This window comes from Neltuma alba, unplaced genomic scaffold (genome assembly GCF_004799145.2).
Source record: "Neltuma alba isolate B1F8T4 unplaced genomic scaffold, ASM479914v2 tig00004271_pilon, whole genome shotgun sequence".
NCBI lineage: Eukaryota > Viridiplantae > Streptophyta > Magnoliopsida > Fabales > Fabaceae > Neltuma > Neltuma alba.
The window spans coordinates 20,054-31,101 of record NW_021633630.1 but is presented as its reverse complement, the minus strand read 5'-3'; the positions used below and the strand labels follow the sequence as shown (position 1 = coordinate 31,101).

Genomic DNA, 11,048 nt, shown 5'->3' with positions numbered 1-11,048 from the left:
TATTATTTTTTGTGGGAAATACCCCGACTCATTTGGAAAGGCTTAAAAAATCTCCTATAAACACGTTTCATAAAAACCGAGACAAAACTCCTCTTATATACTTGCTTTGTATTCTGTAAATTATTATTAAAAAGCTATTTATAAGTTGTTCCAAACGGGTCTTTAGACTTAAAATGAGGGCCATTAACATAACCCCCAAAAAAAAAAAGGAAAGAGGATCAATAATCTGCTTCATCCTAGCAAATTTGAAAGGATAACCATTAAATTATATCCTAAATAATGACGAGTATATCATTATATAGGACACGTGTTAATTACTTTTATGCCGACGATTCATTAGTTTATGTTTCTGTTTTTAATAGTTTATATCAATGTTAAAAAATTGTTAGTCTGTACACTCAAATTCACATGTATACCTTAATAACGTGAAACGTGAAATTTATTAGAGATTTAAGCATCCATATAATTACAATATTCATAGGATTTTTGGCCTACGAATAATTTATATTCAAAGGTTTTATCCATGGAATATCTAATAAATAAAAACACGATATTTTTGTCACCAAAAAAAAAACACGATATTTTACTTTCTCAGGGCGATTTCGGTGGGGATAAAATAGGGCATCACAACACGATGCTATTTAAATTGAAATTGAAAAGTTCCCTTAACGCGTTAGCAAAGAAAGAAGGGAGCTGTGAGGCGGCGGACTCCGAATTTTCTCGATCGCGTTCATCTTGAGATTCTTGACGCTGCTGTGCTTCGTCCTTTCGTTCTTCTTCGATTTCTGTGCCGCCGGTAAGGCTACTCGATACCTGTGAAAATTATCGAGGTGCAGCGGCCGTCTAGGGTTTTGCTCGTGACCTGATTGATTGCTGTTCTCCGTTTTTCTTTGTTTTCTTTTTTGATACTTTGATCATTTCTCAAAACTGCTACGAGCCTGCCTCAATTGTGTGTGTATTCTGCTGATTCGTAGAAAGCGTTACGGCTTTTTGCTAGCAATTCAGTTTCCGAGGCTATTTTTTGAATCTCAGTTTTTGAGTCTTCTGGTGTTTGTTAGGGTTTGTATTAATTGAAACAACAAAAGATAATTCTTTTTGGGGCTCTAGGGTTGAATATTTGGGATTTGGGCTTGGGGCTCGAATAGATCTTTTCCTTAAAAACTGGTTACTGATTAAGGGGACTTGTATTTGTCAATCACATGGCAGCAAGGCGGGACAATGTTCTGAGGAAAAGAGAGTCTTACAAATATAGTTCCATTAAGGAATTTGATAATTATATTAACGGTTCTTCTGGCGCGGCAGTGCATCGATCTAGTAGCCGCCACCACGTCACACATAAGAACGGTCGAAGATCTTCCGATCGTGATGATTCAGGTCCTGGACGAACTGAGTCTTATGGTAAAAAAGAACAGAGCGAGCAGGGTAAGTTGCATGGAGATAATGGGAAATATGCACCTGCATCTGTGTTTCAGGAAGATTGTGGTGAAGTTGTGGACGCTGAAACTCATGCACCACCGGGGAAGAGAAGAAAAATATCTCCAATTGTCTGGAACTTAGCAGAAAAGGAGGTAAAAATATCTGATAACAGGACAGCACAAGCGACTGCTTTGTCTCCCTTTTGTCCATCCCGACAAAGCTCTCATGGGATCACTGGTCTATTTTATGGCGGAGCTGTTAATTCCGAATCTCCTGCTGATTCCTCTAGTGCATTACCTCAAGGACGTTCAGACAATGAGGGTGAATATGTTGATCAGTCTGATAAGAAACACGTGCAAGGTTGGAATATCACAATGTCAAGATGGTTGTCGGATGATTATTCCCCACCGAATGCATCTGATGATGATTACATGGATGGAAAAGAGACGTCAAGCCCAGAAAGTGGTGAGTTCATATGTGAAAGTTCTGAAGGCAAAAAATCCATATCATCAAGAAATAGTGCAGGAGTTGATTGTTGCTGCACATCAAGTAATAAAGAAGTTAATAGTTCCGAAAAGGAATTACTTGTGGATACTATGGATGATGATGAGGAAGATAGTGAAACTTCTAATGTTACTCACCCTTCATCAGATCCTGAAGACGGGGGCAGTTTAATAGTGGTGCCGAGAAACATAAACAGCATCCAGAGCTGCAGAAGTGTTTTAGAATTTGAAATGATCAAGAAAATAAACGAAGGAACTTATGGTATTGTCTACAAAGCTAAGGATAAGAAAACCGGGGAAATTGTAGCATTAAAGAAGGTGAAGATGAATATGGATAGAGATGGCTTTCCATTGTCCTCTTTGAGGGAAATAAATATTCTCTCATCTTTTAATCATCCTTCTATTGTGGAAGTTAAAGAAGTTGTTGTGGATGATTTTGATGGTGTTTTTATGGTAATGGAGTATATGGAGTATGACCTTAAAGGGCTGATACAGAAGATGAAGCGACCATTTAGTATAGGTGAAGTAAAATCCTTGATGATGAAACTTCTCAAGGGTGTGAAGTATCTCCATGACAATTGGGTTCTTCACAGAGACTTGAAGACATCAAATATTCTGTTAAATGAGGAGGGTGAGCTAAGAATATGTGACTTTGGTTTATCTCGCCATTATGGAAGCCCACTCAAGCCATATACTCCTCTTGTGGTTACTCTGTGGTACAGGTGAGCAGCATAGTATTAATATTTGGTCTTCATTTATGTTCATTGATGGATAAACTAGTGGTTAATGTATTATTCATTGATGTGTATTGGTTGACTGTGCAGGGCTCCTGAGCTTCTGCTAGGTGCTAAGGAATACTCAACAGCGATTGATATGTGGTCAATTGGTTGCATAATGGCTGAATTAGTTGCCAAGTCGCCTCTATTCCAGGGAAAATCTGAAATTGAGCAGCTTAATAACGTAAATGAGCAATCCAATTCTTGTTGTATTTCATCAGTTATATTTGTGAGTACCCTGATATACTAATGAATATTTGATTTTCAACATCTGCAGATTTTCCAAACCTTGGGCACACCTAATGAAAAGATTTGGCCAGGAGTATCCAAATTATCTGGATTTAAGCCCAATTTTGTGAAGCAGCCGTGAGTTCTTATTTCCCCTTTCAAAACAGTTTTGAATTGGACTTCTGTCTGCTCCTTTATTTTCCTTTCTGTCGACCTTGCTAAGGTTAACCTTATTTCATTTTGTGAAATATGATCGGTGGAATCATCTCTGTTTTTTTCCCCCAATATCCTGTTATTACTCTTTAGTATTTTTAAACTAACCCCTTTAAGTATTTCAGGCACAATCTGTTGCGGAAGAAGTTTCCAGCTGCATCCTTCATTGGGTCACCTGTTCTTTCTGAATTGGGATTTGACTTGTTGAGCAAGCTTCTGACTTATGACCCTGAAAAGGTGAACGATAGATGGTTATGTGGTGGTTTTTTATTCGAACTGAACTTTAATGCTAATGTCGTTTTTTTTATTTTTTGGGGTCCTTTTACAGAGGATATCTGCAGAAGCTGCTCTTCTTCATGACTGGTTCCGTGAAGCCCCTCTTCCCAAATCTGACTTCAATATCACATTACCTTCACAGCATTGCTAGGATTGTCGGACATCTTCAGGACAGGTTCCACGAAGCCCTTCTTCCAAAATCTGACTTCAATATCACATTACCTTCCCAGCGGTGCTAGGATTGTAGGACAGGTGCATCTGCTGGCTGGATGTGAGGCATCTTGAGGAACAGTGCTATTTTTTTCCTCTCATAATTGTTTGTCTCACCAATTTTTATCGCTACACGTTTAAAGATTAATGTGATTGCAAAGCACAGGGCAATGGTTTCTACTAGACTTTTGGTGGGCGTAATTAGAAGCAATGAATCGATGTTTAGATTCCTGAGGTGTGACATTATACTTCTTATTTTTTTTTTTTTAACGTTCTATCCAAACTCTGCGTTCTCTCTCCTGATACATTGTCTTTGCTAAAAGATGTACATATATTTCAGGATTTTCTGTATCAAATGATGAAATTCTTGAATGGTGATGTCCATATTCCCTTTCCTCCTCCTTCCTTATCGGTTGACTATCAATGATATGTAAATGATCTGAGAATTTAGTGGTTCTTGTTATTACTATTTTGCCCCATCAAGAGTAATATTATTTTTTATCCTTTGCATTTTTATTATAATTACAACAAATGGTTGTTACTTTTTGCGATGTTACTAATAGAAGACACTCCAGGGCTCAGTTAACTGTGAACTTCTGTAGTTTTCTTTTTTTAAACTGTATTATGCATTGTTGATCGTGGATTTAGCTTATGTTTTGAAGTATCATGATGGAGAAGATGGGTAATGTCATAAATGATGATGATGGAGAAGATTGGTAATGTCATAAATGATGATGATGGAGAAGATTGGTAATGTCATAAAGGGCAGAGCAATATTATGTAACTCATGCGCACGAGGTAAATTACAACATCTCCCTGACCCTGTTTATGTAATCTTCTGCGGAGGCAACGGTGTTCACAAAGCACATCCCTTTTTTTTCCCCCCTCGAAAATCTATTTCAGCTTAATGACATCAAGTATAATGGTTGACTGCTGTTGTAGTCAGTAAACTAATGTCTGGATGGTGCTTCCGGACTTTTTGGTTACTGAGGTATGCGGTCTCTTCTCCAACAGGGTTGTTACTTCGAAGTATCTTCTCAGTTAGTAGCATAACTAATTTGATCCTTTGTTGTGAAGGTCCGTTGATAATTTATTTGTGTCGGAGTAATATCTTGTTGAGGAGAAGCGCCTGTTGGGCCTTCCTCATCATAAATAATAACGCCCCCGTTCGCATGCTCAAATTACATGTTCTTATTTCTATGTATTATTATTATGCATGCACAAATACCAGAAGTGATTTACTAAATGACTTTGGCTGTCTTAATTTTACCGTTCCTTCTCATAATATTTGCTTAGAGGAACATTGAGGACAAGGGGGCAGTTTGCTCGCAGGGTTATATAGCGCATTGGTATTTTACATGGTCGTATGTTTGTCTTTTAATGTTTGTTTATGTTAAAAGATTGACTTAAAGGTGTGCGTTGGTTTAATGACCAAGACACCGATGTTGCATATAATTATTTCTGTTCTGGTGATAATTGGCCTGTTACAGGCAAGAGTTACTTTGTGGGCGGTTTTGCTGAATTGGCGTTTTGATGCTCTTCTCTCACCCTTGTAAACACATTTAAATTACTTGGAAAATCATCTGACCGAGTAGCAAGATTGTTTTCAAAGCAAGCTGATCCATTGTTAACAGTTGCTGCTGCGATAGTTGCATGGCAATTTTTTGTATTTGATGCCGGAACAGCAAGTTTTGGTGCTGCAGGATTTGTATCAAATGGTTACCAGTCTCCTTGTTGCTAGGGGTGATGACTGTCATTAGGTACATTCAGCCTTCATGACGGGCACAAAATTTCACTTCTTCAAAGTTTCCTCATGGATCCTTGTTAATAAGGCTAATATTCAGTTATCTGATCTAAGTAGTCTTAGAGTTTATTTTTATTGTTTAGTCATTTAAGTTTGCTTTAAATTGGCTAAGTGGGACAGTGTAGTGAAATTTTGTACGGCTCTAATCTAGAATTATGTATTGGAAGTATCATACAACAATCAAATACGCAGTTTAAGTTCATTGTTGGAAAATTCATTTATATTCGCTAGTCGTCAACAACTGTTGCACATGAAAATATGAATACAAAACAAGCGGAAGTAAATTTTTAAAAGGCGTACGGAAGCTTCAAAGTTTTGTTATTTTACTTCCAAACTTTAATACAGACATCTTAGATCTCTGGTTCTTGAATTTTTGAGCATGCAAAATCTCCTGCTTACAACGAAAAATGGCAATTCTTGTGGCATTTGTAAGATGACAAAAAGGGGACATCATATACGAGTTGCGATGAACAAAACTTCGCCCTGGCATCTTCAATTCACCTTATTTCGTAGATATAACTCATCAAATACTTCGACATGAGCCCGCATGCAAGTTTTGTTTTCGGCGAAAAATCAGCAACGTTAAAAGTCAGGCGAAACCCGCGTCTTCACATATTTAATTAAAATTACAAATTAGCAACAATGATTGTTTTCAATGGGCCAAAAACAAATGCATTCCGCACTGATTTAGAAAGCACTATGAAGACAGCACTTTCTCGACCTCAGTTGTAACCTCTTTGGGAGGCTTCTCTGCATGAAGGTCAGCAACAAGACCTTTCTTTGAATAATAATCAATAACCTGCACGTCGCATGCCAAAATCAATTGTTAATAACAACCCTGACGGCAAGAACAAGCAATTTCTCATGTGCAATTCCTACCACTTATTACCAAATTCCTTGTCAATGGACAACGATCTCTATTAAAAGCTAATAGTTTAACTAAATCTTTAGGCAAAGACGGATGAAAATCATACTGGTTCCGTTTGTCTGTGAAATGCTTCCAGTCTAGATTTCAAGACAGCTGCTGTGTCATCCTTGCGCTGAATCAGGGGTTCCCCAGTAACCTAAGCAAACCAACAAATTAGACAATTTGTATCGTGATATGCAATGCATTAATACTTCCTTGAGACAACAGCAATTCACATTAAGAGGAATGAATATAGCCTGCAACTCAAACAAGAAATGCCGCAAAACTACCTTGATTTGTTAGACGAATTTAAAAATAAACATGAGTTTTCTTTCATACTTAGATGCTAAGATTGTACCTCAGGTGATAATAAAATATTGGGAACAATTCATATTAATAACTTCATATTTTTAAAAAATTAGAATTTCATGGATATCATATGCATGGATACACGCATAAATATATACGAGTACATCTATAGATTAGACTTACATCATCAACTCCTGGAACCTTCGGCGGGGCAAATTTTGTATGGTAGGTTCTCCCACTGGATGGGTGTAACCAACGGCCGGTAATCCTTTCTTCAAGGATAGCATCATCAATTGCAAAATTGAGTACCTTGTCGAGTTTTACCCCCTTCCTTTCCAGCATCTCATCAAGCTGCAAGTAAACAAAGGACATTTGAATGTCAAATTTCTCGAGGCAAGTAAACATGCACATATTCTTCTCTTTTGCAGCATCTCTTCAAACTGCAAGCAATATGAGCAAAGAATGTTTGAATATCATATTGCTGACGCAACTACAGAGCACAAATATTTGACCAACAACCTATCACTCGATATCAATGAGTTGCCAAGATGTCATCAACCGTAATACCTTTTGTGCTTGGACCACAGTTCTAGGGAAACCATCGAGAATGAAACCTTTCTGACATGATGGTTTCTTCATTGCCTCATCTATAATTCCAACAACCAAGTCGTCCGAAACAAGTTCTCCCTGAAAAGCAAGTACATAAAACCATATCAATAATCAATAACCGACTTAAAAGTGCACATAGAAATAATACAGTTAACTCTGAGGGAACACATTACAAAAAGTGAACCTTACCTTGTCCATCGCTTCTTTAGCCTTGATGCCAAGAGGTGTTTTAGCTGCTACAGCAGCTCTTAACATGTCACCAGTAGCCAAGTGGCACAGGCAATACTCATCCTTTATGATTGGTGATTGGGTGCCTTTTCCCGATCCAGGTGGACCTGCATCAACATGCTCTCAAGCTCAGCACTACCTATGCAGCATAGCAGTGTTATTTATTATTTGTGCCCATGATCAAGTACATCCAATAATGAATAATTTTTCAGCCAATCTAACTAATAATTTATGACACGCTTAATGCCGATAAAGTCATAACTTATCAGAGCTGATTCAAAGCAGCAAATGGAAAATCGTAAAAGCTCATACTCCTGTTTCCTCATCCTTGTATTTATTTATTTGAATGCGATCAAACCCTGACAGGGGGGTATTCAATTGTACCCATAACTAAAATCATAAGCAAGTATTAAATATGATAGAAAAAAGAGAAAAGAAACAGAAGTAACTTCATGTGGTCACGAACAAATCCATAACCCAAATGCTCTCATCATATGTTAATAAAACTTTATCACATGTTAAAGGAATAACCATAATATTAATCTAATATAAGCAACAAATATCAAATTAAAATATCAAATTAAAATATTAGTATAACTGTATGAGGACCTTGGAAAAGACTTTCTTAAGAACTACACTGCACTAGATGCGGGAGCAGTCACTCTAAAATCTTGCATACCAAGTCTCATGTTATATAGTGATCTGCATGTTCAATTAAGCAAAGTAATTTAATCCTTGACAGTCTCTATTTCGCAAATAGAAAAAGAATCATCATAAAAAGGGAAATTCCAACTCAAGCAACTTCCCTTCGAGGACAGGAACAACTGTAGTACACTTCTTATACTAACTTTAGGGACATGCGGCAGTTTAACTGCCTATATTGAAGAAACAGGCACCCCAACATTTATATTTTGCAGATCAAAAGGCAAGAATAACTTGATAACTAAAAGAAGTGGCCAGTACGGAGATGAAACTTTTTAGCAGAAACCGTAAAAATGCATCAGAACAATAAAATCATTAATTTCAACTTAGAGCTCAATTCCAAGCTATTCTCATTGTAAGTGTTTTAGAGTTGGAAAGAGGAAACGGCAGCAGAACTTGATTAATCCAAATATAAACGACAAAATCACTACATATCGTGTATTTCTAGGAACATAGCTCATGCTATGCACCTCTTTCGACTAGGAGAAAGCCATCAAATCAGGACGCATTTTGAATATAGAATAAACTGTTATAAAAAATTGGAAACAAGTTTTGAACTATTAACTTTTATTTAACTTGGAATCGAAGGGTTTTTGTTTGAGTAAAAGCAGGACAGAATATATGCATTGCATTTTTTACAAGAGACAAGCTAGAACAGATTTGGAGGTTAGACTGGGAATCAAGTCATTCCAAAAGTGAAAAAGTTTAGATATTTGGGATTAATTATACAAAAAGATGGTGAAATTGATGGTGATATTAGTCATAAAATTCAAGTTGGGTGGTTTAAATGAAGAAAAATGACAGGACTTATCTTTGATCGAGAAGTACCTAATAAGGTCAAAGAAAAGTTTTATCACACTGCTTTAAGACCAACAATGTTATATGGTAGTAAGCATTGGGCTTTAAAAGGACAACATGAACATAAAGTGGCGGTAGCCAAGAGGAGAACGTCATACAAGAATATATAAGATTTATAATGATCATTCACGCAGAAAAGTTGAAGTGGTTGCTATTGATGAGAAAATGGTAAAAAATCATTTAAGGTGGTTTGGTCAAGTACAAAGAAGGCCTTTGGATGTACCGGTGAGAAGAATTGATCAAACAGTATAAAGTCCTCTGACAAGGAGTAGAGAAAGGTCAAAGAGAACATTTAATAAAGTCACTGAACAAGATCTTTCAATTAACAATATATCCAAAGATTTGGCTCCAAATAGAGTTTAATGATGTTGTACGATCCATGTGACCAATCCCATCTAGTGGGATAAGGCCTTATTGTTGTTGTTGTTGCAACTTTTATCTAACTACACAATCACATACTTTCGAGATATATATATTTCTAACAACCAGAGTCTGACACCAAGTGATTACAAATAATTTGAAGTATCATGTAGTTCTGTGCCATATGTAATACAAGTAACAAGGACACTGCTCCCATTTTTTTTAAAGCGTGCTTCAATGGCATCTCTACATACTATGCACATACCCCAAGTACTCACCATCAACAGAGAAATGACCTCTACAGAAGAAGCATATTTGTTATGACAGCTACCAAGCAACTGACAAGAATGACAGAAAAACTACTAGATAAGACGTAACATTGGGCAAATGACCTTGAAAAATAAGACCTAAACATACAAACACCTGAACTTAAGACTTTGAAACTCTCACTTATCCTTAAACACTGAAGATAGAAAATAAAAATCCTCAAGACACCTTAGAAACAAAACCCATGAACCAGCGAAAGAAAACGTTCGAATTTCTTAATGTCCATATCAGGTAAGAATACCATACCCAGGTATCTCCAGCCCTAATGGTCACTAGTTTCTGCCATGATTTATTATCAGCCACTGGTATATACTTGAAATTTCTAAGTGCCCTCCCTATTATAATGATAGCAGCAGTTGCTGCAGAAAAAAGAACCTTAAACCCAGAACAGGCTGAACATTTTTTTTTTTTTAATTATAATAATCCTAAGACAGATAATCCTTGTGGAATCCCCAGACTGAACCCTAGTAACCGCACCAACATCACAGAAACATCTAACTCTCTATAACATTCAAACGGTTGTTTCGGATCTGTCGGACTACCAACTAAAAGAGGACAAACAAAGAAAGCTGAAGAGAAAGAAATACCAATGAGGATGAGACGCTTGTCGGGTTTGGAGGCGCACTTCATGCGACGGAGAAGCTCAGTCATGAGATCCACAGAAGGAACATCTTCCAAGTTAGCGTTCGCCATTTTGCTTCCTCTGCGTGCTATCCTCCTTGGCCTCGCGGTTTTTTATGCTCTGCAGCAGAATCTCGCTTACTTTCGAAAGAGAGAAAGAACAAAAATATATATTCTGATCCAATTTCAGCGAAGATTTCCAGATTCTTACCTTCTCGGCTTGGGGCTTCGGATTCGCAACACAAACAGACTCTTTCACCCTTGCGGTTAGGCGAGGGTTAAAATGGCAGTTTGAAATGTGCCCTTGCACACATTTTATACTTAAATTCTCTCTTTAATTTATGAGAGAAATCAATAAAATACGTCCCGTCTTGTCAATTATACATTTTTCTCACCTGAATACCAATTGTTTTAACATATGGTAATTTTTCGCTGATCCTTTTGGGTTGGGGGAAATGTCTATTTAATTCAATAAATTATCGCAACATCGTTTTCTTTAATTCTCCAACAAAGATGTGATATGGCCTTTTTTTTTTTTTTTTTGCCAGACGACATAACCTATAAATGTTATAATTTGATAATTTATTCATGTTAGCTTTTCAAATGTTCAAATTTTAATTGTCCGTATCAGCACTTCATTTGTCAATCAATGCGTGTATGTACTCAAAATACATGAAACCTGAGCTCGAGAAATATAATTC

At 36.9% G+C, this 11,048-nt stretch overlaps 2 protein-coding genes across 3 annotated transcripts; one reads left to right on the top strand and one right to left on the bottom strand.

Annotated features, from left to right (window-relative positions):
* Positions 1-279: 279 nt before the first annotated feature.
* On the top strand, positions 280-5,639 carry LOC114744128 (cyclin-dependent kinase G-2-like). Its single transcript, XM_028932318.1, has 8 exons — positions 280-286; positions 701-796; positions 1,207-2,641; positions 2,744-2,879; positions 2,973-3,061; positions 3,262-3,373; positions 3,465-4,420; positions 4,526-5,639. The coding sequence occupies exons 1-7, from the start codon at positions 280-282 to the stop codon at positions 3,561-3,563; spliced, it is 1,974 nt and encodes a 657-aa protein (XP_028788151.1). The 3' UTR covers positions 3,564-4,420; positions 4,526-5,639.
* Positions 5,640-5,887: 248 nt separating this feature from the next.
* On the bottom strand, positions 5,888-10,650 carry LOC114744134 (adenylate kinase 4). 2 transcript variants are annotated; one of them, XM_028932324.1, is made up of 7 exons: positions 10,559-10,650; positions 10,314-10,468; positions 7,441-7,586; positions 7,210-7,329; positions 6,826-6,993; positions 6,401-6,490; positions 5,888-6,225 (listed from the first exon to the last, which is right to left on the bottom strand). In XM_028932324.1, exons 2-7 carry the CDS (start codon positions 10,417-10,419, stop codon positions 6,124-6,126), a joined length of 732 nt encoding a protein of 243 aa, XP_028788157.1. In that variant the 5' UTR covers positions 10,420-10,468; positions 10,559-10,650; the 3' UTR covers positions 5,888-6,123. The 2 variants fall into 2 exon arrangements, with proteins under 2 accessions (XP_028788157.1, XP_028788158.1); XM_028932325.1 differs by having other exon boundaries at positions 10,314-10,429; positions 10,559-10,587.
* Between the last annotated feature and the right edge of the window lie 398 nt (positions 10,651-11,048).